The sequence below is a fragment of the Electrona antarctica genome (genome assembly GCF_951216825.1).
Source record: "Electrona antarctica genome assembly, chromosome: 6".
Taxonomy (NCBI): domain Eukaryota; kingdom Metazoa; phylum Chordata; class Actinopteri; order Myctophiformes; family Myctophidae; genus Electrona; species Electrona antarctica.
The window spans coordinates 22,411,199-22,438,256 of NC_136811.1; the positions used below are offsets into that span (position 1 = coordinate 22,411,199).

At 40.8% G+C, this 27,058-nt stretch overlaps 2 protein-coding genes across 4 annotated transcripts in view; one reads left to right on the forward strand and one right to left on the reverse strand.

Annotated features, from left to right (window-relative positions):
- Nucleotides 1-110: 110 nt before the first annotated feature.
- Nucleotides 111-13,056, reverse strand: gpd1l (glycerol-3-phosphate dehydrogenase 1 like). The gene is made up of 8 exons (XM_079502587.1): nt 12,814-13,056; nt 11,789-11,966; nt 9,845-9,985; nt 6,603-6,741; nt 5,718-5,830; nt 4,903-5,139; nt 4,024-4,130; nt 111-3,805 (listed from the first exon to the last, which is right to left on the reverse strand). Exons 1-8 carry the CDS (start codon nt 12,855-12,857, stop codon nt 3,709-3,711), a joined length of 1,056 nt encoding a protein of 351 aa, XP_079358713.1. The 5' UTR covers nt 12,858-13,056; the 3' UTR covers nt 111-3,708.
- A 509-nt stretch (nt 13,057-13,565) lies between these two features.
- The window catches only part of osbpl10b (oxysterol binding protein-like 10b), a 76,773-nt gene continuing 63,280 nt past the window's right edge, over nt 13,566-27,058 (forward strand). For all 3 annotated transcript variants that reach the window (XM_079503465.1, XM_079503466.1, XM_079503467.1), the window contains exons 1-3: nt 13,566-14,426; nt 23,015-23,196; nt 26,582-26,661. In XM_079503465.1, the coding sequence (XP_079359591.1) occupies nt 14,185-14,426; nt 23,015-23,196; nt 26,582-26,661 (504 nt within the window). In that variant the 5' untranslated portion in view covers nt 13,566-14,184. The remainder of the gene's footprint in view (nt 14,427-23,014; nt 23,197-26,581; nt 26,662-27,058) is intronic.

Below are 27,058 nucleotides of genomic sequence, written 5' to 3' on the forward strand. Positions count from 1 at the left end.
TTTAAGGGAAAATTGTGTAAATATACCTGAGGTTTAGTATTGCAATTTGCCATTTAAATCATGCTCTTACACACTGATGAATTGGACATACACTGTATCATAGGTTTATTAAGAGGCAAACTCTGGTTCAGGTATTTCATACATAAACAGAATCACTTTCCCAAAACACACCCAGAGACATCCATTTAAACATAAATAATTGTTAGACATGAATATGTAACCCTTCTCCGAGCACAAAACCAAGGACCAGTTGACTGCTAAAGATGAAATGTGACTGTCGGAAAAAACACATCGCCAATGGCTATAGGCCTACATATAATAAAAAAGGAAACATTCAGAAGAAATGAAAAGGCAAAATTGGAATAAAGTGACATTCCCTAAAATGTCTTCCATCTTTGGCTGTAATTGTATACATAAAACCTTATAAGTCACTTACTGAGGGGGTGGGTGTGACAGTTATTAAATACAAAACCTTTCTAAGCAAACTGGAATATGCCAATATGGTAGCTAATTAGTTAATACACTGAATAGTGAAAGTAGCAAAAAAAATAATCATATTTTTCATTATATTATGAAGATTTCGGCAACTGTACTCTTGTCACCCAACTCTTCCAGATCACCGTGTTCTGTGAAAGCTGTATTACCCAAATAAATGTACTTTTATATTTAAAAAGTGAAGTCATGTCACCTATTTTCATGTTTTGCTTGGCAACACATGGCAGTCTAAACAGAGGATCTAACAGTGATTTTAATACCGTCATTAAACTGGATGTTAGAAAGGCATCAATGTCATGTAAATACAAATTGTATTAACTCACGTTCTGAATGAACTTGACAATTGAGGGAAAAAAAACAAATCTGTACAATTTGTCAGACTATCAAACTATTTGTATTTGGTGAACATTTAGAGAGTGCCTTTTTTACCACAATTAGTGCTGGATGTGGGGAAATAAAACTATTTGTATGGTTACCTGTATGTATGCAGTATGCACAAACCCTCAAAAAAATAATATACTCACATAACCACTTAAACCAATATACATAATTGTATGCCAATTAAGGACTTGCAAGCTCACAGCACTTGCATCTCATGATGCGATGCATTGTGAGCTTGTAGATCTATTTTTCATGTTTGACAGTTTTTGACAATTCGCTTATTGCCCAAAATAGGGATGACAGGTTGAAACTGGTTTAATTAAATATGAATTGTCCACTGTACCAAAAAGAACATTACAAAAGTGCATCACAACGATGCGGGTGTCCACCGATGGGGTCATGTTTGAGTCCTGCTGGCTGGTACAAGGCGATTAAAACACTAGTTAATGGACATGTATTGAATAGAAATAATGACTGACTAGACAAGACAAGACAAGACAACTTTTCATAAACATTTGTCACCTAAACCATATTTTGATTGTGACAGTAAAACTTACATTGTGGTAGATTATTTCCCCAGATTTCCATTTACAAACGGTATACTGTAGTATTTTTATTGTAGAAAACAAAAACAAAATGGAGAATCGAAGAAATCCACAGGATAACAAGGGCAAGGCAGACTAGTCTGTAACAGCAACTGTAAAATGCCTAACACAATACTATAGTTCATTTTCTTTTCTTTTTTATCAAAGTAAAGTGCCATTTGGGACATTTTATAATTAGATCTTTAAGAAATTCACGCTGTGGGTGATACTACAGGAAGGAGTAAAAAAGTTTTTGGTAACACTTTATATTAAGGTCGTCTTTATAAAGCATATTATTGATGTTTATAAGACATTATTCCATTTAATAAACTAATGCATTATTTATGACACAGACATTACAGCACTTGTAATGTGCACACTCTATGTGCCTTTATAACCACCTAAGTTATAATAGTTATAATGTGCTGTTCCACTGAGCATAATGCATTATGACCAGCTCTTGTTATAAACGTGGTTATAAGTTGTTATACATGATTATAACGAGTGTTATAATGCCTTATAAGCACATTATAAATGAGCTTATAATGCATTATAAAGGCGACCTTAATATATATTTTTAAGAATGGCATGGCATGGCAGTAATTAGATGAGATGTTATCAATCTGTTACGGCTTAATAATGCTACACAACGTGGCAATCTTCTACTATATGTAGCGGAGGAATATCCTTCAGCGTTGTCTTTGATTTTCAATGATCTCATCAACAACATCTCAGACCTGTCATGATTAGCATTGTAAACATTTAAGGGTAAGTGTGTCACAAAGGAGATTTATGTGCACCACATTAGAGCTGGGGCAGCTCCATTATTAATAAACAGCTGATTGTTCAATCAGCTGGAATGAAACACAGCAAGATTTCCTGTTTCCCCCGAATATTTTATCAGTACAGTCACTTTTATCACTGGTGTCAAATTGAGAGAAATTGTTGTGTTAATCTATCTGCAGATAGGTAGATGTGGAAGATCATTTGCCACACCTTTAGTGAACAGTATATACATGTTTTTACACATGGCCTGATGCTCTAGTAAGGTACGATATAACCAGGAATCACGTTTAGTGGTATATACCACAGAATAAGTAGGATTATATGACATCCCAGTTATTGTTTGAGCATAACAGAGACAAACAATGTTATACACTAGTTATACAACGAGCCTGTAGACTTCAGTGTCCAAATGCTTCGCCTAATAGAGAAATTCATATTAGGGTGGTGATAGGATTGGTGTCAGAATAATTAGGTGTAGGATTGCGAGACCAAAGAGCCAGTAAAATTTGTTCATGGCTGAGTAGCACAATATATAATGTGTTAAAAGAGGACCACACTCAGATTTCTCTCATTTTCAATTGCTATTAATTCAACAAAACATTTTACACCGATGAAGGCCGGATGGTTATTGAATTAAAAGCAATCAATATAATGCAATTTAATGCACAGATGTAAGTTTCTAAGGATAACACACCAGACGGTGAGAGTGCAGTGCTACTCTTGTAAATAGAATGTGTAGCACAATAAATCAATGTGATTACACTTCTATGCACTGCAAATGATTTGGATCATTTCTCAGTGGACGTTCTGTCAGGACATCCAAACAGATATGAATTCCTCATTCATCTTATGTTAAGACCATTTTTTATCCACTGTAAACTAGTAAAGTAATCTCTGATCCATTATGTTTTTTGATATGCTGTCGGGGGGGGGGGGAAACACCTAACTCCATTTTTGAGGTTTTAGATTTATTTTTGCACCTTTACATCTGTGTGTTGGTTAAAAAAATATTGAACCAATGAAAGTAGTAAAAAGCACTTCGTACAAAACCTCCATTGGACCCTCAGACTGTCCGCTAAAGCAACTAACTCTAACACCTCTCCCCCTCTCATGCAAGTAATTGACAACAATATATAAAGTCAGGCAGTATTGCTTTGTTTTCAACATATAAGGTTTACTTCATTTCTTGAAAGATGTATATTTTTCACTTCCTGAAAAAGGAACATTTTGGAGTTAGTTGGTTTCTTTCCGACAGCAGAGATATATAAGATATATATGTTTTACTCAACCTGTATAATTTTCTGTCCAAAAAATTGGCGGCAGTTCTAAAAAGCTGACGTTGATTTTTAGATGTGAGACTCTCAAAAACAAAAAACAAGTGTTACTGCTGAGATATTTTAGGGGGAACACAACCCTGTATGAATCTCTATGGCAGCATCACTCTGGACCTCCAGAAACCAGCTCACATGTGCTCTGGGTGGCTCTGCAAGCAGGAAATCATCTCTTGGACAGGTTTCCCCTCGAAACAAATCTGATACACCGCTGTGAAAAGAGGGAACCTACAAAGAAATGGAAGATGGTGTCAAAAGTGCAATTGTTAGGGTAAACAAAATAGAAAGACTGATTTAAGTGAGACTGAAACTGAGTGGAACAGTCAGCCACACCTATAATAACCACCATTTATTAAACACATGACATGATGGTGGTTACCACTTGGGATTTTTTTTTGTTTTGTTTTTTTAAGAGAGAAAGAGACTCGTATCAAATCAATACTGACTTGTCGACAAGGCCCTTCTGTTTGAGGATGTGGTGGACTTCATTGGAGGTAGCAGGACCCTGGAGCTTCTGACCATTCAACATCTCCTTCTCCAGCTCCTCTATGCTCTGACAATGGGTGGGACAAACAGTAGGTCAGGGTGATAACACACAACCATGAAAAACACTGAAAACCGTAAAGAAAATAAATACATTATGAACTCTAGCATCCCTATTCTGGGGGCAATGTTTTCAGCGAAGAGATTTAGTGTAGACTAGGGTGAAAGGAGGGGAACTAGTTTAGACCACTGGGGGATAATATCCAACATGGTGGCTAACCATAACAGCCAACAGAGATTTCTCTGTTGGCTGTTATGGTTAGCCACTGTCACAGTAGTTTTAACAGCGGGAGAAAAACAGCGAACGACACTCCTCCTCCGCCCACTTTTCGACCATCGCCTGTTTGCCTGCTATCGCCAGTAGTTGCCGGGTCCTATTGACAAATAACACACTTCCAGAAAATCTGTCTGGCTGTTGCCCGCTGTTAAAACGCACTGGTCATTCCTACCAATTGCATTCCCCTTACCACCAGCAGCATGTGTCCTAGTACAATACAGATACAGTAATACTGAAAGATCACATGGTCTTGGCAGCATGGTAATGTGTCCACTTGACCTGTAAACAATGTTTACATTTCTTAATATTAACATTTTAGCTTCTTTGTGGACACCAGAATGATTAGCAGACATTGTTGTACCGGCTTATTAAATGTCCTACTAAATAATGAACTCATACCAACAGCCCAAAGTTGTCGATGAATGTGATCCTATAGGTTTTGTCACCGAGCTGTGTCCATACCAGATTATCTAGTCATTCATGGCATCCAACAACTCCTACCTACCTTTCCGGTCTTGGCGAAGGCCTCAGCAACCCGCCGGTTGCGTCCACCGTAGCAGGTGGTGATGAGGTCGGCCACACCGCAGCTCTCCAGGAAGGTTGCCGAGGAGACTACGCCATCCTTGGAGAAGAGCTTGGCGAAGGCGATCATCTCCATCAACCCCAGACGAATCACGGCTGCCTTGGTGTTGTCTCCACACCGCAACCCGTCACAGAACCCAGCACCCACAGCTACAATGTTCTGACGAAGAGGAATATCAAATAAGGCCGGAAGGAGATGGACAGATTCACAGTGGTTCTCAAACATTTAAGTTCAAAGACCCCCCTAATAGTGTAGTGGTTCTATTTGTACACTCAGAGTTACAGACCTGTAAGGGTCCATTTGGAACCCCCTCAAGGAACCCTGAGCGTCCCTGAACCCCACTTTGAGAACCACTGTGCTACACTAAACGTCAGTAGTACTGCTTTTATTTATGCTTTTGACATGGCTGGTGTATTGGACTCATATTCACATACCTGTATATAACATTAATATCATCTAATAAAAAGGTACAATTTAGGCTATTTGAATACATAACCAAATGAACGCTAGCATCCATATTCTGCAGGCATACATTCGGCAAATGTATTCGTAGTTTGGCATCTTTTGGCCAAGATATTTGGGGAAAGAGGAGGGTACAAATTATAGACACCAGGGGGGGCACTGGTAAAGTATATAATTAGGGTGGTTAATATTTTAACAGCTATGTTCATATTTTCCTACATTCTTAAAAAGGTACAAATACAATGTTTTAAAAGGTACAATGAGACACTGCTTACCTTGAGTGCTCCACACAGCTCTACTGTGTCAGCATCATCCACTACTGTGATTCTGAAGTTGGGAGTCTGCAGCAGCTCCTTAAACAACAGCCCATTCTCCACCACCTTGCTTCCTAAAAGCACCACATTTCAGATTCAGGAACATTAGCCTCTCTCCGGGTTTGTACCACTGCCAAACACACTCAGTCCTCTGGCACGCTGATATTACATATACCCTGTCTCTCTAGAACAGGGGTTCTCAACCCGTGGGTCGCGACCCCTCGGGGGGTCGCCAAATTATTTTAGGGGGTCCCCAAATTATTTTCCAAAAAATATATATATATATATTTTTTTTTTCACAATTTTTCAAAAATAGCAGACCTACAAGCTCGTAGCGCGCCACTCGGTGGCGCGCTATGAGCTTGTAGATCTGCTATTTTTAAATAGCTAAATTATAACAATGCTTAAAACACCAAAAGGGGTTCCCGCCCAAAATGGTTTAAGGTTATTGTAGCAGTCAATTTATATTGGGGGTCGGGAGGGGGCGGGGCGGGGGTCCCGAGACGTTGCCAAAGCATTTCCGGGGGTCCCCGGCCAAAAACGTTGAGAACCCCTGCTCTAGAATGATGGATGTCAGTCCAGGGCTTTATCTATTCTACGACATGCACACACAAACAAAGGTTGTGTGTTATCGTCATCTGATCTGTGGTCTGGCTCTACGCGTATGCTCTGAGCTCTAAAAACAGATGGCTATACGCATAACTCTATAGCCAATCTACAAGCTCTCAACACATCGCAGTGACGGGCTGTGAGCTTGTAGATCTGCTATTTTGGGTACAGGACACTGTGATGATGGGATATAAATTAGTAATATACATTAGTATATACATCCATGAAGTATCTCACCAATGGTAGTCTCACAGAACTTTTCAGCAGCCACTTCGTTGGCAATGTTGGCCCCCATGAGGACACTGACATCAATGGCCATTTTCTCTCTGATGATGTCAGAGATGAGCTTCAGTCCTTCCGGGCCCTCGTCTATACCCTGAGGGAAGAGATAAGAAGAGTGAGCAAAGCAGGCAAACAGGGAATGAGAAAATGAGTCAGGTAATGACAGGAACAGTTGCAGTCATTTACATCAGTGGTTCTCAAAGTAGGGTCTGGGGATCCCCAGAGGTCCTGTGAGGGGGTAAGATTGATATAGCATACAAATGTAACCTATTTGATTTTGAAAATAGCTGATCTACAAACAATTTGCTGCATTTCAACTATGGAGGCTAATGGTTAGATAGCCCGCCTGGGAAGCCGGAGGTCCCGGGTTCAATTCCAGGCCTGATCAATGTGTTCAAAGTGTCCCTGAGCAAGACACTTACTTAACCCCTAATCTGGGAACCCATTCGGTAAAAAAAAAGGTCTTGATTTAACCCATAACTACTCCCCCCCTTGTTCATGTGGGCAACGCTCAGCTGGGTGAAGCTGAAAACTTTCCCCTCCAAAAATATAATAATAATAATAATCATAATAATCATAATAAACACGCACACAGTAAGAGTCATGCTTTCATCCAAGCTGCATTCTGCTTCTTGAATGCACCCCCAAAACAAGCCCAAGTGACCAGAACAGAGGCAGTCTATCCATTAGTGTATTATATGTTATATCAATGAATTTTATGGCCCGGAATTTTAGCACCCAAGATCTCTTACATAATAATAAACTGAATCTTATGGAGAGTATCAAGGCCTGAGACATGTATCTATATAGACATTTTAGGTTAGCCAGATTTCACAATTCCATAATTGTAAAACAATTATTCGCCAGTCTTTGCACACTCTTTTCATGTGTAGGTTAGCCATTTTAATACAATTCATCTAATCATTGCACTTTCTCCGAAGTAAATACTCATTTGTCTTTTGCCAATGCTGTCATACTTACACTGTGAAGACGACGATGAAATACAGACTGCCTCAAATTCAGTCTTTATAAGTCATCAAAAAACTACACAAAAAACATTTTGTCTCATAAAATCACATAATCACATAACATAACATCCTGGAGGGAATGCCTTACAGTGGCTTACACAATATTACAGCCCATATGGTAACCAGCTGTTCTGACACACCTTAGGGAATAGGAACCTGCAGCATTCTGAACAAACTCAACATTCATCTCTATTTATAGATCTTATCGGTTCAGCAAAGAATATACCAGTTTCTACTGGCGGGAATAAGAACAGTCTCAGTCTGTGAAAATGCATTTGGACTGTGTGACACTAAAATGCTACAGACTCTAGAATCTCAAATGTCTAGAATTCTATGACGTTCTACATTATACAATCTAGAAGCAGGTGGCAGATGCAAGGTGACCAAGCCTGCCTAATTAACCACTTTCAACATGTGTTGAAACATGTGGCTGAACATTTTTCAAAAGACTTTGTTAGTTTTGTTTAAAAAAAAATCACACCTGTGTGAACTGAGAGCGGTGCAACTATACATTTATTGTTACAGTTACTGTACTCTACTGTGTGTACTGTGCGGGGGTCCCCGGAACATTCAGACCCCCAGGAACGCGCCCAGGGTGCCGGCCCAGTTCCATAGCTTAAAAACTATAGCAGATCTACAAGCCTACACTGCATCGTATCACAATGGCTTGTGAGCTTTTAGGTAGACTATTTTCACTATTTGTTGTACGGCGACGTTGGGAAATCGGGAAAGCATCCGTGTCATTTTAGATTTTAGTGTTGGCTATTCGGAAATAGCAGATCACAGCGTTTTCTATAGAATCAACATCAAGTCTTAATGGGTTAAGTGTAACAAGGAGGGGAACACACAATACTGCCATTAATGGCCCTAATGGGCAACTGATGACGATTTGATGAAGTATCACAACGGCACAGATATTCAAACATCCATTGTCATAATGTAGGGATATTATAAGTCATTTCATTTAAGGCAGGAGAACACACACAGCTAGTGCCATGGGGTGCTGTTCTTCAATCCAGATGGTACTCTATAACCTGGCAATAATTACATGATCGGTAGTACTGTATAATTACTGCTATAGTAACAATAGTAATACTTTTACAGCAACCTAGTTTGGGGAGTTTCTCAGGAATTACATGCAGACTGCAGAACCATGTCACTGTTAGCCACAGTACAGAGTGGTGCCCAAGTGTAATCACATCGTTAACCTCTAGATCATTCTCTTTTTCATTGTGGCATAAGGGGTTTTCTGAAATCCAATTAATAATGCAGTAATTAAAGCAATGCAAAGTGGCACAGTTAGTGTGATTCTGCAGGTGTTTGAGTCAGAAACAATGCTTTTTAAATCAAGGCCTTATTTATGCCTTGTCCAGCAGACTCCGTATGTGGGTGACTTCACCTGTCATCGTCATGGTTCCCAATTGTTACATTATATTCCAGACAGCAATGTGCGCTATAGAGGATGGAATCTATTTCTTCTGTTGCAAATGTAAAGATGGCTTCATACGGACTGCCGTTTCTACAACTACCATGCAGGGGTAGCAGCTACTGCAGGTAAGGCTGAGCCTTCCTATATGTATTGCTGTTTATTGTGCACATGAAGTAAGTAGATTTGGGAACTGACGGTTTCCAAGACATGCATGTGGCCCATAGGTCAGGAGCCCATCTCCTGTTTCTGGAGCATGAGGCAGCTTGATATACAAGTACGTACACCTCCTGAGGCATTGGCTTCTTCTTTGGTATGACTTGGCCGGATATATATATATATATATATATATATATATATATAATGTATGCCTGTCATTGTTGCTGCAACCACCTGGTGACAATCAGGTGCAAGATGTGAACTGTATAGAATGCAGGACCATGGACAGTACCACACTGTCCATGGTCCAGCCGTATAGAATGCAGGACCATGGACAGTACCACACTGTCCATGGTCCTGAATTCTATTCAGCAGTGGTTCTCAAATAACCTGACTCCGCCAGATGGGGCAGCAGAGAGTACACTGGGTTCCCCCTCCTGCTCCCATCTGGGAACTCTCAGGCAGACTTGATGCCCGGCCACAAAACGGCCTGGCCAATCAGCAGCAGCTAGAGGCGGGATAGCTGCTGCTGATTGGCCAGGCCGTTTTGTGGCCCCAGACCCCAGGATGAGGTGGTGTGCTACCTTTATGAGTGTGATTCCACGGGCCTTGGAGGATACACAGCCCACCATCTCGTCACACAGTTTCCTGATGAACTGGTGCGGGACCACAAACACCAGCAGGTCGGCTCCTTCTGCGGCGTCACACAGCTTGGGGAAGGCAACCTAGAGAAGGGTGGGGTGAGAGAGGCAACGGAGGAGACAGTGGTTACTCCCTCTAACTACTCACAAGTAGCTTGTGGATCTGCTACTTTTGTGTGATGCTGTGTAGTATGATCAAGTAGGTCTAGTATGATCAAGTAGGTGTAGTATGATCAAGTAGGTGTAGTATGATCAAGTAGGTGTAGTATGATCAAGTAGGTGTAGTATGATCAAGTAGGTGTAGTATGATCAAGTAGGTGTAGTATGCTCAAGTAGGTGTAGTATGATCAAGTAGGTGTAGTATGATCAAGTAGGTGTAGTATGATCAAGTAGGTCTAGTATGATCAAGTAGGTGTAGTATGATCAAGTAGGTGTAGTATGCTCAAGTAGGTGTAGTATGCTCAAGTAGGTGTAGTATGATCAAGTAGGTGTAGTATGATCAAGTAGGTGTAGTATGATCAAGTAGGTGTAGTATGCTCAAGTAGGTGTAGTATGATCAAGTAGGTGTAGTATGATCAAGTAGGTGTAGTATGATCAAGTAGGTCTAGTATGATCAAGTAGGTGTAGTATGATCAAGTAGGTGTAGTATGCTCAAGTAGGTGTAGTATGCTCAAGTAGGTGTAGTATGATCAAGTAGGTGTAGTATGATCAAGTAGGTGTAGTATGAGTAGTATGATCAAGTAGGTGTAGTATGATCAAGTAGGGCATTCATTTACAACAAAAACACACAACAAAAGAAAATATGGAGATAACAATCGAGCTGTCAAGTCTGCAACTAGCAATTATCTTCTTAGCGATTATTCGGTTCATTACTTTTTCAGTTCATCAAATTAATCAAATTACTTTTGTCACACGTGTCACATTTGCAGACGTTTTTGAAACTTTTTGCCAAACATTGATTAATTGATTGTTAATTGATTATTATGATTGATTATTAATCCATTATTACTTAATAATTACATTATTACTTTCTTTCTTTCTTTCTTTCTTTTTATTTGTTTCGAACACCATACAATAAAACATCACAATAAAACAATAAAAGTAAAGATACAACATATCTGTCAATAGACAATAGGTAAGTGTGTTCGAAAAGGAGCAGGTAGAAGCGGATGCTTATAAATTCCTACCCCTTCATAACATTTTCATATTGACACAAAAGATATATGTTAAAAGAAAAAAACAAATAGCAGAACCAAAATGACACATACTGTACATTAATACTTCAACACCACTTCACAGTGCGCACCCTCACAAAACTTTCCATCGGCATCATACATTTTGGTTTCCCTCCTCATTACTGTACTTCTTAAAAATGCTTTTCTTATATTGATGTTTAAACTGTGGCATACTATTGCTTTGTTTTATCTCTTCCGGAAGTTCATTCCATAAAGTAACACCGCAGACTGAAATGCACATACTTTTTTGAGTAGTGCGGACAAAAGGCTGTTGTAAATCTTCCTTCCTTCTTATTTTCCCTCTTCTTTATCTTTAAACATTTTTTGTAGGTTCCTTGGGAGTAAATTAATCCTTGATTTAAAAACCATCTGAACAGTTTTAAACTTTACAAGGTCCATGAATTTCAAAATTTGTGAATGTAGAAACAATGCATTTGTATGCTCAAGATATCCAACATTGTGAATTATCTTTAATGCTCTTTTTTGTAGTGTGCATATGCTTTTTAGGGAGCTCTTATAGGTGTTTCCCCAAACTTCTGTGCAATAATTTAGGTATTTTATTAAATTATCAATTTCGATTATTATTTTTTATAATAGATTGAATTGATTGGTTGGGTTAACTGTTGGATGATGATGGACGGCAGACACTTACCACATTTTCTGGTAGTTTGCATCCCGGCAGGTACTTGACATTCTCATGGTCAGTGTTGATGATTTCAGAGAGCTTCCTGCCATTGATGTCCTCTTCAAACACCCACATCTTGACTGTGGTAGCAAAGTGCTGCAAGGACTGGGCGTTATTGCCAATAATCCTGGCAATGGCTGAGCCCCTGCAACAAAAGTACAATAATGATAAGGCGCCCGCTGGCCAAGTGGTCCAGGCGCATGCCACATATAGGCTTTGGAAATTGGCCTGACAGCGCGTTGCGTGTTCGAGTCCCGTTCATGACGATCTTTGCTGCTTGTCTCTCCCCTTCTCCCTCTCTCCTGTCAGTCTTCACTTGATACTATCAATAAAGGCAGAAAAGCCAAAAACAAATCATAAAATAATACTAATAATACATAAATCATTGTGGACTCCCTGCCTGTATACTGCATGCATGGTCTGCATGTGTACTGTCAAGTTGTCAACCGAATAGCCACACTATAGGTGCTGTGAATGCAATGAATAAGGAACAAGTTAGGTATTTACTTTAAAGGCTTTATAATGTGGTATCATATGGATAGATTGAACTAAGATGCTATACACCATTGTAATTTGTTATAATTTAAGCTATAACAGAGATCAAAGATTCTGGTAAGATTTCACTCATCCACAGATTCTCTGTTAAGAATAAATATAGATATGATCCTACATTTTATCATTGTGGTACGTTATTACAGTTTAATTCGATCATTCACGACAACTGTAGTAACCTAATTACCTGATTGGATTGAAAACGCGTGCCTGCTGTCTTGTTAATCTCGTAAATGGTGCATTTAGCCTACTTTGTTAATTATACATTTATACATACACATTATATATACAACACACAGGCAAAAATGTAGCTACGACATAACCTCATGAATTGCCACGAATGGCCTTTCAAAAGGACTCCATTCAATGCAATGCCATATTAGGGACATCATATGCATGCATGCATCCTCAAAGCATTGTGCAAAAACCACACAGCTCACCAGTTACCAGAGCCCACTATGCACACTTTCAACGGAGAGGCCATCGCACACGTTTCCCGGAGAGTCCAGTAGATGTACAGTTAGAACAACGACAAGTAGTCTACTACTAGACCTATACTGTAATGACATACATTACATGTACAATATAAATAATGTATAGAACTGAAAGAGATGGAGAAAGCGCTGCTGGTGCTACCATAGAGTTATGGTGCTACATGGCAAGCGGGATCGTCTACTGCATATTACGTCACTAAACGCGTCGCACAAAAATGCTGGGAATTGTAGTCAATTATTTCCATTCACACATGAGGGTACAACGTCTATCTAAGGTTGTACCCTGGTTGTACCACAGAATTATGTAACCTGTTTGGGGCCTGCGTAATTAGTTATATCTATCTATCTATCTATCTATCTATCTATCTATCTATCTATCTATCCACACACACACACACACACACACACACACACACACACACACACACACACACACACACACACACACACACACACCATTTAGTATCATATTATTAATAATAATATTACTATTATTACAAAACAAAGCGCCTGGCCTGTGTCATCAGCAATGTGGACTAAACGACAAAGACCATAGTTTTTCCTTTATTTTCTTCCTTTTTACTTCAGTTAATTTAACTGCAGGTGTTACTGTTTTGGCTAATTGGTGGAGCTTAATGAGCCTGCGAGTGTGACTGTGTGAACTGATGCATTTGTTCTGTTCTTTGTTCGGAGATGGTCTAAAAGTGTGAAAAACGTATTTTTCATTTCACTACACCTTTAAAGGAGATACACATTTGGGACAGGAGTCGAGACACATTCTGCTATACAGACCACACGATGATAGAATCTACTATCTATTCTACAGTATTTCTACTGCATTCCTTCTGGCTGCCTGCTGCTATGAGGGGGTGTATTTTTCCCCTCCCTGAGTGTGTGGGGGGAGTGACCATCCCGGGATTTCCAAAACAAAAACGCAATAACGTCACTGAGAGAAAGTAGAGAATAACGTCAGAGAGAAAGTAGAGACTAGAGAGAGAGAGAGAGAGAGAGAGACGCAGCAAAGGAAGAGAGCAAAGGAAGAGTCCGAGTAGGAATATCCCTCGGTCTGTCACTCCAGCACGCAGCACCAAGCGGTAGCCTGAAAACCTACAATCTCTGCCAGTGCCAGCCGGGCAGGCAGTGAGTCACAGACCAGATTCTTTCTTGTCAGTACGTGGTGGTAAATGTCCCCAATGCTGCACCACTAGGCTACTGCTGAAGATCTGCATTGAACACTGATACTTGGAATCGTCGTCTTCCATTAGCTTGCCCTAATATTGTGTTTGTCACTGAAGATCTGATAAAGATAATCGAGATATGAATCGCTCAAGCCGTCACGGGAACCTGCACGGCGCGCTGTCACATCAGAGTCCGGCTCCAGACTCCACAGGCAGCCCGGCGGCTGCAGGTGGTTACCGGAGGGTGAGCACCAGGGCTGGAGGAGGCAGTGGCAGCGTAGGTTCGAGCCCCACACAGCAGCAGCACCAAGTCCGCAGTAAGCGGCATCTGGAAGGAGTCCTGAGCAAATACACCAACATGCTCCAAGGCTGGCAGACCAGGTAGGTTCCATGGGGTTCAATAAAGTTATTTTCTTTTGTATTATTATTATTTTTAACACTTTGAAGTCACTTCCTTTTATGCCTTATCCTTACCGTAGACTATTCAGAGTTAATTTGAACTCTGAATGTAGAAATGTCTGAGTTTCAGTGGATAAATTAACACTGGGGATTTAGCTGTATTTAAGGAGAGGAATTAATTCATTCATTAATCCTTAATTCATTAATTCGTTAATGTCTGTTTTGTCATAGTCTTGTACAATAAAACACATTTACTGACACATCAGCATGTGTTACATTTATAAATGAGTGTGAATAAATAAGGCTTTTATGCAATGACACAAATTCAGAGTAATTCATGGGAATTTGAGCATTTAGGATCCAATGTGGATTATATCAACATTACAGTGCTATTTAACATGGTTTTCTGAATGTATACATATATCCCCCTCTCAAGCAGGAAGTAGCAGTACACTGTTGTTACTTAGACAAAAAAGAGAAAACTTAATTATATGCAGGGAAAGTAACAATATCAATGTAGCTTCAAGTTCACTTTTGTCCCATGGTGGTGCGTGACCAAGAAAAGTAAATCTACTGTATTTAGTACAGTTGGTCAGTAGATTTGTCCGTCTGTGCGTCCGTCCATCGAGCTGTTGTCCATCCATGGATGGATTCATTTGGTCACCCACTCTGTGGACGGTATATAGGCCTATTGGTGCTTTAGATCACTGGTTCCCAAACTTTTCAGGTCGAGGGACCCAAACTAGGCCTACTGAAATTAGCAGATCTATCTACAATCGCACAGCATGTCACTTAGTTCATGAAATTAGTGAAAAAAAATCATTGCATTTTTGTTTTTGATTAATGAAAATGTTTGCTTCTTTTGGGAATGTTTTTTTGAAAAATGTTTTGAAATAATAATAGGCCTAATTAAAAACAAAATGTGGGAAACGAAAAAATAAATAAAGGGACCCATAAAAATGTGTCCGTCACCCACAGATGGGTCCCGACCCACTGTTTGGGAAACAGTGCTTTAGATCAGTGTAGATGTGGGGGTGGGGATCCTAGCTAGTGTAAGACTCTGAAACCCCGAATGAGTCATCCAGTATACCAGGAAAGCCCCGCCACAGTAAAATCCTGAGTGTTACGGTAACTCTGAATGGACCTGAGAGACCTTTTTCAGGTCCATGCGTACACTTTTAGAATTAAATTAACACTCAAGATTGCAGTGTGCACTGTGCACTCCCTCCCACAGATCCCACTGCTCCCTTCCTCCGGTCCCCCACCCCTCTATCTCTCTCTGTGTGTGTGTGTGTCTCTCTCTCTCTCTCTCTCTCTCTCTCTCCTCTTCTTCCTCTTCCTCTCTTTCCCAGTGGATCGATAGGCAGAGCAGTCGAACGTGTAATGAGCTCCATGATCACAGGCCAACAGTGTGAGCTATAGTCTTCTTTAACCATGATGGTCCACCCAACACACACACACACACACACACACACACACACACACACACACACACACACACACACACACACACACACACACACAGCTTTTACACAGTGAAATCCTCAATGGCCCCGCATCCGCCTGGGTGACGGCAGACTGCTGGGTGAGCGCTGGCGCTTTGGCATGGGGGGTCACATGGAATGACTTCTGTACTGGCCATATATGGAGCATGTCTTCAGTGTACAGGGTTTGATGAGGTCAGATCAACATATGGAAGGTCAGAACAGGTCAGCTCCATATATGGAGATCTAAGGGTGGCAGTGGGGGCAGTGTCTTGAGTCTACAGGGTTTGATGAGGGCCCAGGTAGGGCCGGCCTTAATTTTTGGGGCTGTTGAGAACTCTAGTTTTCGCCGGCAGCCAGGCGTGGCTGCACTAATAACTTTGTGGTGGGCACGTCTAGAGTTTGAATGGACAGGTATCAGTCAAAAGGGAGACATCGAAGAGGAAGGACGGGTGGGGAAGGATCAACATATGGAATGTCTGAACAGATCAGCTCCATATATGGATTTATGGAGATCTAAGTGTGAGGTGTGAGGTTTGAGGTCAGATGTAGAGTTGCTGCTCCATATAACGAGTGTACAATTCTTTTTTTGTCAAATAGGTTTTTATTGAACAGATTATAAATTATTAAACAAAGTACAGTAAACGCAGATGTGTGAGAATGTGTGTGTTTAAGATCAACCACAGAATGAATATTTGGAACTATTATCAAAACATTATAACAGTATAATGTTTTTGTTTTGTTTTTTTGCAGTGTCCCAACAGCCACCCCCACCCTCCCCATGCACTCCCATCTTTATTTTCATTTTCTATTCTGTCAGGGTGAACTGAGGCAGGAGATTGACTGTGCGGTGAAGCGACTGTGGCATGTTTGTATCAGCACAGTGATTGCAACTTTATTGTTGTTCCTAGTCTGTCAGAGGGGATTTGGTTCGTACTTGTTCTGACAAACCGTTTGACAGCCAAATCGCTGGAATTGGAGCCGGACCATGTATTACTGTCAAATATGAGTCCCTGATTAATGAAATAAAATTAATTTCGGCTAGACCTGCTGTGTAACTTGCCTCGGTGGGGTATAAAGTTAAAGTTAATAAACTGGGATTGAGCACATTATCTAGGATACCAAAACCAGTTCATGTCGAGAGTGAGAGGTAAAAATACTTTTGCATTTCAGATGGATTTGGTTCATGCTAAATTGGTTCAAATTGGTCCAGCTGGTCCAGCATTTGTGTCACACAACTAGCTTCATACAGTAGTTGTAAGAGGATGTCACCAATGCTGTAGTATAATTCCACTATAAAGGGGAATTTGGATTCATAATGTCAATGGCACCCTGTAATGATGTTATTTTTTTAATTACTGTGAGAACATAAACGTCCATGTGTAGAGAAGTGCCGTGTCCATGCTACTCATAACTGCAAAATCCCAGCTTGGTCCTCAACCATGAATGTTCATATTCAGACCAGATATATTTTGTACTTCTAGTAATTAAATCTTTGCTCAAATGTATACTGTACCATTCAATTACATACTGTACAGTACGTTTTCCCCAAAGAATGGATGACTTTGAGGAAACCTCTTGTGAAAACATTTTCACTGTGACCTACATTGAGGTAGCTGTTAACCACTTAAAATCTATGTTAAACATTGCAAAAATAACAGATCTTGTAGTAGATTCACTATTTTGAACATTTTAAAATGTTAGGCATTTTTTCACCTATAATGACATGCCCAGAATAGGGACACCATGATTAATGTGGGTAATAGAAATAGTATTTATAGCGCTGGATTGACCAAGTGGGAGCTAATTATCAGGTCTTATAGACCACAGGTGAGGGCCTTTTCTCTGCCACTTTCCCATATTAGGATGAGAACAGCTCTGGCACCTCACAAATTCACAATACATGATAACTTTAGCTCATCATAAAATTACATCTTTCTTAAAAATGATCCGTACCACTCTCTATACCTCTCTTGCAGTCCATAAGCTCAATTGCAAATTGTGTGCCCTCATTCAAATTTCTCTTATTCTCACCTTTACTGTCCTTTACCCCCCCCCCCCCCACACACACACACACACACACACACACACACACACACATGCCCTCCTCTTTCCTTTGCTGTCCCTATCTGAATGAATATTCCAATCTCAAGTCTCCCTGTTCCAGCAAGAGAGCTGCTGGCGTTCTACACTGCAACCTTGAGTGATAGATTAGGAGCTAGTGAGAGCTATAAGGTCTAATGATATCCCAGACACTTCTCTCACAGATGACAGATGAAGACAGTGCTTTATGGCCCAGCAGCAGCACAGTGTTTGTGAGGCTGCAGAGGCTTCAAGTGGATGGGAAGCACCTCTGAGTCATGATTACAAGCCATAAGAAAACACTGGTTTATGACAGTGAGGGAAACTGTGAGTGTGTGTGTGTGTGTGTGTGTGTGTGTGTGTGTGTGTGTGTGTGTGTGTGTGTGTGTGTGTGTGTGTGTGTGTGTGTGTGTGTGTGTGTGTGTGTGTGTGTGTGTGTGTGTGTGTGTGTGTGTGTGTGTGTGTGTGTGTGTGTGTGTGTGTGTGTGTGTGTGTGTGTGTGTGTGTGTGAGAGAGAGGTGTGTTTATGCAGTTGATTAGTTGCAGTATTAGTTAGAATGGTGAGATGGTTACATTTCATGTTACACGTATTTCAAAGAGGTTTTAATTGTCACAGTGTGTGCAGCGAGATGTTGGTTTGACATGTTCCATGTGACTGTGGTAGCAATAAACAAACTACAATAGCAGGGTATAATTCAAGTTGAGAAAAAGTAAATCGGTAAAAAAGAGAAAAAAAGAATATAAAGCTGTGTGTGCTCTGTAAGCAAATAGTTATTTACAGGTTGAAGACATTTGCTTTTAGCCTAGCTAATGCCTCGGCTCGAAGGATGACCATATTAATAATAGTATGCTGTTTGCATTTTTTTAACTGCCACCGCCCACCATGTGGCCAAAAGTGATAACTCTTTTGTGATAACACCAAAAGTGATAACACTAACACTTTTGGCCACACAGGGAGATCTTACTATGACTTCTGTTTTTTCGCTAGCTAAAATGCATGAAGCAATCTTTCATCAAGCAAGCATCTTTCTCCAGAAACGTTAATATTGTAATAACGATGCATCGAAAACTCTGAAATGAGACCTGAATCTCACGGATCTGATCATCACCACGGACAGCGCTGTAGTTTCCGATAAAACAGCGTTCAAAGTTGGCCATTAAAACATAAGTAAATGGGTGCACGCGCAGTCCCAAACAGGGCGGGCGTGTCCTTAGCAACTGGGCCAATTCTAAAAGTTGACTTTTAGCGAGGCTTTCTCATATCGATATAAACCGCCTTAAAACGAGTATACTCATCTAAAGCACCAAGCGGTTTTAATTGATAATACGTTTTTTTAGCATCAAATGTGTATTGATTGCATCCACAGATGCTATGTTATCTTCAGTAGATAGTGCCTGTATTTTATTTGGACAGATGCTAGGCTTGATGTCTACCTAATATCAAATCACAAGTACATCAATGCTCCCAGAGGATGAACCTTATTGATTTGAGTGACTATGGCCTTTCTTCTAGCACAGGATCAACCTTAAACCACAGGCAATGGCCTTTTCTTTATCGCCTCCCTTAGACCAAAACAAACAACAATTAGTCTTCTGTTTTAAAGACAGTTTCACTACTTATTAAAGATTAAGTTACGGGCCTCACCCCTGCCCACTTTGACAGGCTGGAATGGCTTAGGGTTGATGACAGAGTACAGCATCTTGCAATGGGTCTGGTCCACAAGATTCTAAATACTTCCTTAATGTCAACGAAGTCCATACCCACAACACCAGAGGAAGTTCAACAAACCATGTGCAACCCAGATTCGGCACAAACAAGGGACTAAATTCATTTCGCTCCTATGCCACCAAAATGTGGAACGCCCTACCAACAGTCATTAAGACATGTGAATCCCTTGACTCCTTCAAAACCGCTCTCAAAGGGCACCTACGGACGGCTGCAATTCGAAACTGGCCCCGTAAAATCTGAATCCCCACCCACCCCTTTTTCCCCTCACTGGATATGTTTTCTTCCCTTTTTACCTCCTTTGTGATGATTTCCTGTTTTTGGCTATATAGAAGTGTATATTTGTACATCTCTGAATATTATGATGAATTGAAAATGGTGGACCCTATTGTAAACAAGTGTAATGCTTTATTTCCACAGTTCCAACAGTTTTTGTATTGAGTTGTGTTAATAAATACTTCAATCAATCAATCAAGTTAAGGAGTCTCAAAAGCTCCCCCTCCTGTTTTCGCTTGACAAAAATAAATATCTTCCGGAAAGTGAAGATGGCACCCATGTGAGCCTGTAGATCAGCTATTTTGGAAAATTACCTCCAGAATAGGGTATCCTTCAGTGAATACATGCACCACGCACGCACGCACGCACGCACGCACGCACGCACGCACACATCCTCATCTCTTCAACATTGTAATTATCATTCTATAAATCAAATGGAGACTGTCACACCTTATAAATCATTTGTTCTTCTGTATTCCTTAAAAACCACTACAGAGCTAGAAGTGAAATCTGCTCATTTGTTCAGAAGCAAATGCAATTCCTCAGGCAAGGTTACACCTCATTCTGCAGCTTTACAACGCTATTATCGACTGAATACATTATATAGACCACTGCATATAGGGCACAGAATAACAGATTAAAACTAGATTATTGAGATATATATAGCACTTGCAGCTAATGGTTATTGACGATGATTACAATTACAATACAATTCATTTAACTTGATATTCAGTGGATTCTGGAGGCCACATAATTCCAAAGTTATGAGAAGTAAAACAGATTTTGTACCAGATTATATTTTGAAAGTAGCCCTCTCACCGCTAATGGCTATGCAATTTGTGATGGAGACGACTGTAGAGTACCAGCTGACATGTACTGTAATATATCTATCAATAGGACAAAGTGACAGAAAGCAGCTGTTTTCTTGCACACACACACACACACACACACACACACACACACACACACACACACACACACACACACACACACACACACACACACACACACACACACACACACACACACACACACAACTTCACTACTGCTCATTATGCTATGGCACCATTTTATCTATTCGCTCTGCATCTGTGGACAGTTCGGAAAGCTGCGTACCAGTGACATCATCAATGGAAATACAGCCTTTGTCTTCCTGGAAAGGTAGCATGCTAAATTATAAATCTGAAACCTGGTGCCTACCAGTGATTTCATCAATGATGTCGTTGTTAGGCAATAATATCATTTGTAACCAAATGGAACCACGTCCCTTTGCTTACATTTGTTGAGTTACAAATGGATAAATGAACACTGGGGATATTACTGTCTATTACACTCTTTGAAAGAAGTCAGAGGCTTCTCATCATATACAAACAACACATTCTAATGCCACATGGGAACAGTGACAGACGAGAGACAACAGATGGTTTCATAAAAACTGAGATTTGAATTATTCATTGTGGTTTCTAGTCTCATCTCATTATAGTTTTCTTCCTTCTTCCACATGTTGTTTTGTGTTCTCTCTCTTGATCGTTGTCTGTGTCTCTGTTGCTCCCATTTCTGCTTTCATATCTCTCTTTGTTCTTTCTTTCTTGCCTCCCTCTCTGTTTTGACATCCACCCCTCTTATTTCTCCCTCCTCCCTCCTCCCTACATCCCTCTCCTCCTCCTCCTACCCCTCTCTCCATCCATACCTCCATCAGCGGCTCTCATCAGTGTGGTGCAGATGCTGCTACGTGACCATATTAAAGACCCCAGGGTAAAATCACTCAGCCCTCAGCTGCTTGCATACGAGCTCCAATGTGGGATGAAATAAGATTTGTTCCCGCTTTCATCAGGGGAAGAAGAGAATGCTGACTGAGCTATAGTGTGTGTGTGTGTGTGTGTGTGTGTGTGTGTGTGTGTGTGTGTGTGTGTGCGTGTGTGCGTGTGTGTGCGTGCGTGCGTGCGTGCGCGTCTCCTACACTCCTTTTGATATTTCACAATCTGCAAAAATAGCAGATCTACAATGGCACAAGCCTGCGACGCAATGCGCCCAGGCTACTTTTGGCAAAGAGATTTAGTGTTGAGCGAAAAATGGGCAGGCCTCTTATAGACCCCAGGGGGACCCCGTCAAGTATATACGCAAGTACATCAATGAACACATCCCCACAATTGTGTGGTGTGAGCAGAGTTAAATTAACACTAAGATTGTATCATGTAGGGTTGTAGCCTCACCTCACCTGAGGTATTGTATCATGACCCGACGAAGATGTATTGACATGGAAACGTTGTCACTCTGTTTGCCTGCACCCTGGGAATAGAACGGCTTTAAAGCACAAATAACATGCATTTTAAAACGGCTTTTAATATTTAATATCATATTTTCTATGTCCCTCAAAGTTATTTCTAATGGTTTAAGCCTCAATCACCACTCTGATATAACCAGTCCTTGTCATTTCTTTCTGGACTTTGAAAGCAGTTTTAGCTGCAGTACCACAATGTCCTGAGGTGGTGGGGGTGCTGATATGCAGATTATTTAATATTTGAGTCATTATAATACTGATGCTAGATAAACCCAGGCTTGTTTCCATTCCATGCCAGCTTGGAAAATCAACAATGGTGGACATTGTAAACAAAGTGGAAATGCAAATTTGGAACTGAAGACTGAAGAAGAATTATACAAAGTAGGGTGACATTGATGACATCACGATGAGGCCAAAATCAGTTAAATCATTAAAGCACCCATATGATATGAAAGCCTGATTGTTCAAAATTGGTTATTTGTGGGGATAGAAAACACATATGGGAGCCCCAAAAACACAAAATAAATTGAAAAAGTTGAATTTTATGTTATAGGTCCTTTAATTGTCTGAGTTTGATCCAGTGCCTTCCTTCCTTCCTTCTACGCTATGATGTATTGTGTTAGAATACAAAGCAAAGATTTCTGTAATTTCTGAAATGTAGGCCCTGATGGATTCATTTTGAGTTTAGTTTCTTACTTTTTTCTGCTTCTATCTCCTGCAGATTTTTTGTACTAGATCCAGAAGTGAGTCAGCTGCAGTATTATCTAAATGCCCACAGTAGCAGCAGCCAGAGGCCTCCGCGAGGGTCCATGTCTCTTCTCGGAGCCTCTGTGGTTTCCAGCGACGAGTTCCCTCACATGTTTACCATCCACTCCGCCAATGGAGACTTCTACAAACTCAGAGGTATGAAAACAATCCTCCGTTTCCATTTTAATAAGAGGACATTTATCGATTAGACATTTATCGATTAGACACACGCCTTTGGGAGGCGTGTGTCACATTCCCACTCTGACTGGCAGCTACTGTATGTCCAGCTTATTAGCTATTCTTTTTTAAAGCCCACCAACTGTCCCCCAACGCACGCATGCTCGCACGCTCACACACACACACACACACACACACACACACACACACACACACACACACACACACACATTTATCGGGTGGGGTATAACGAGGACACAGAGGGTGATGGAGCGAGGGGTGAGGGGACTGAAATGTTTTGAATAGCCTTGTTCTTAAAGCCTGGGCCAAGGTGCTCTGTGCTGCCACTGATGACCCCTAGGGCATCCTGTAATATAAAGTATGCATACTGGAGAGAAGTCAAGGGGCTATACCTTACTGCAGCTCATTAGTCTTTTTACTCTTTTTGTTCATCTTACATTGTCTTTTAGGGAACAACAGGTAACCCATTCAGAGAGAACAGAGCAACCATGGTTCATTAGCAAAAGGCATTGGATGCTAAAGTAATATCTCTTATTGTATTGACAAAGAGTTCTGTAGGGGGAATAACTTCTTCTGAGACTCCCACCTCCCTGTTGCTATGGGAACCCCATAGCACCCCAGCATCTCAGTATCACATTATTGTTTGAAGTTGAGGTTTCAATGTTGCTCACTGATGGGGAAAAGGCCCTGCTGTCAGCATAGTGTAACTCCTGTCAGCAGCTGTCTGTAGAGTGAGGGAGAACTTTCCAGAATGATCTTTTTTGATCAGGTCAGAAGTGATAGCTGATGTAGTAGTGCGGCTGTGTGTCTCACATGGTTTTCACATGGTTTTGCATGCCAACAGTATCGAGTGGAAATGAGGGTAGAAGGTGTTGTCAGCAAATCTACGCAGTGAGAGCAACCTCCAGGTTGAAACAGTGCATACAGTACACACACTATCACTAACTGGTAGGTAGTTTGGAGATGTGCAACAACACACTGTTTGAAGCTCCAAAAATGTACTTTATTACTGGCTTTCAGGGAACTGGCACACATTTACATGTTTTCCTGTGAATTTTTTTTGAAGTGATTGCACCATTGTGGTACAATGGAAACAAGCCCCCGGGCTTTTGTGTGTGTGTTGATATTAATCCTCCAGATTCTGTCGAAAAATCCCGCAAATCATTACACTATAGTGATCACTCTATAGTGATGTGTTCAAGCCGGATCTGCCCAATATTTCATATTCCATCATAATTGGCTAACATTGGCTTTCAAAGTTTGCAGGATAGGCCATTTTGAAACAAAAAGCCTCAAATCATGAACGCAGCGTGCAATTTACGTGAAATCTTTCACAGACTTTCCTACTAGGCTGAGGAATATATCCCACCCTTTTCACATTGGCCTGTTATAGCACCACCAACAGGTGGATTTTTGGAACAAAATGCCTCAAATCATCCAATTGCCAACAAATGGCACCCTTTTCACATTGGCCTATTATAGCACCCGAGGGGCACATTTTCTAGTTATTATAATATTATTATTATCATTATTAATATTATCATTATTATTATTATTTATTTTTTTATTGTACTCTCTCAAACTGCTAATAAAGTATTCAATCAATCAAACCTCTGATAAGTCATGACTTGCATTACCTTTGTTTGAGAAGGAATGTATTCGCATAATCCTTGCTAGGTCATTTAACATGAGCACTGTGTCCTGGTCTGGCTCTAGATGAGTTGTTTGCTGATAAGCAGTGAGTGGATGCTCAATGGAGGGTGGCCAAGAAATGAAAGAAAGTGACAGAGAGAGCAAAGTGTGAATTTAAAGTGTCAGTCTTATCACAAAAGCCATCAGCGAAACTGTTTACCCCTCTCTAGAGTTCAGAGAGAGAGAGAGAGAGAGAGAGAGAGAGAGAGAGAGAGAGAGAGAGAGAGAGAGAGAGAGAGAGAGAGAGAGAGAGATGAAACGGTGTGAAATGAGATCTGTCAGACATGGAGATTGCACCTCTCAGACAGTAGGAGGACCCAGGAAAGCAGGTGACCTCTGTGGTCACACAATCAGAAAGTATTACTCCCCCCCACCCCCCCTCCATTTTTGTTTCTGTTTGAGTCATCAATCTAGGATCAGGGTAAAATCCTTTGTAAGGGAGGGCCTGATCCACCAGAAGTTGTTTAATGCAAACCTATAGTGAGTGATCACTTAGCCTTGAAGGACAGCTGATTGTCCAGGATCACTCCCAGGATGGTGATCCAGAGTAACAGGAGAGTTTGAAGTGATGATCAACTCCTCAGGTAGGAAGAGAGATCCACTTCAGTGGTTTCCCTGTGATGCCAAGAAAGGGTGTGTCCATGAGAAGCTGGTGGTTAACCTTACTGTATCAAGTCTATTGTTCTTCTCAACACTGCAGGGTTGAGAGTTAGTTTCTTCAGGAGCAGAGTAACTCTGGCTGACATGAAGGCAAACAGAATGCAGGAATGCATATCTTATGGCCATGATTCACCAGGAGCCTGGATGGCTTGGTTCCAGGCTTATAATATTTTATATAAATATTTTGGAAAAGCAAATTTTAGTTTATGCTGCATTCCAGCAGAATTCTTTAGCACAGTGAAAGTTAAGGGAATTGACAGGCATGTATCATTCATAATCATATACTACTATGATCTCCTTAAGCCCTCCAAAAAGCAGGCTGTACATCTACATTTAACTCAGATGGTTGTAAAGATTATGGCTCGCCACCGTATGTTAACTTAAGCCCGGTTTATACTGTTATACTGTTATATTGCGGTATCGATGGCATAGTGAGATTGTAGATCGTCTATTTCTGGCGAGCGACACATCATACCACTGAGTATAGATTAACCATTAGTCAGGGGCAGGTCAAAGCAGCAGTCAGATGTCCCCGTGGGGTCCATGCATAAAATATGATGATAATTTTCAAGGTCAAACTGCACCATTTTGTCCACAACAGCACAATACATATAGTGTAGGCTCCATCATGTATATCATGTTGATATCATGTCAATTTGAGAATTTGAGAGGTCCCACCTGGCCTTGTGATGGAAATCAAACTATCAATGTACAATAAATCCACAGACAATTATCTGACACTACTTCCTGATGCATAAATTACTTCCTGGGTCAGGTATTGATGGTTCCCTGTACAGTTGGAGTTATGGATATTGATATTGTGTCACTGTGTTTTATAGCTACTTGGGGGCACACCGAAAATAGCTGATCTATAAAGCTGATAATGTGACGAGTGACGTGTTCTGTGCTTGTAGATCTGCTGTTTTTTGGTGTGCAACACCATCGTACGGTAAAGTATTAATAAATCAGGCTTTCTTCTTCTCCCTCTCAGCATTAGATGCTCAAGAGCAGCAATTATGGATGACTCAGCTACAGCTGTGTTCCAGACGCCACTCTGACAGCAGTGCTAAGGTATATACTGTACACACGCACGCATGCGCACACACACACACACACACACACACACACACACACACACACACACACACACACACACACACACACACACACACACACACACACACACACACACACACACACAGTGCTAATTCACATTTTACCAGGGAAATCTTAATGTTACACTGAAATTCAGGATTTATAGATATCCATCTTCGCTGAGATACAAGTGCATAAAACATCCAGAGAAATGTCTGGCTGTGCGTGTGCCCATAGATTTGTTTTCTGAACACACCCATCCAATCTATGGCCCAGATGCTCATTACCGCAAGAGCCCTCTCATCCTATCTCATACGGCTGCCTTGCTGCTCTGTATTCTGCCCAAGCAGAGCGCTTAAACTACTGACATTGT

Bases quoted from the DNA above. Each gene is read 5' to 3' on its own strand.
- gpd1l (XM_079502587.1), bottom strand. From the start codon at position 12,857: ATGGCCTCTCCGTTGAAAGTGTGCATAGTGGGCTCTGGTAACTG. The intron at 9,986-11,788 runs GTAAGTGTCTGC...ACCCTTCTCTAG, and splicing joins GCAAACTACCAGAAAATGTG to GTTGCCTTCCCCAAGCTGTG. The intron at 5,140-5,717 runs GTAAGCAGTGTC...CCTCTTCGTCAG, and splicing joins AGCTGTGTGGAGCACTCAAG to AACATTGTAGCTGTGGGTGC.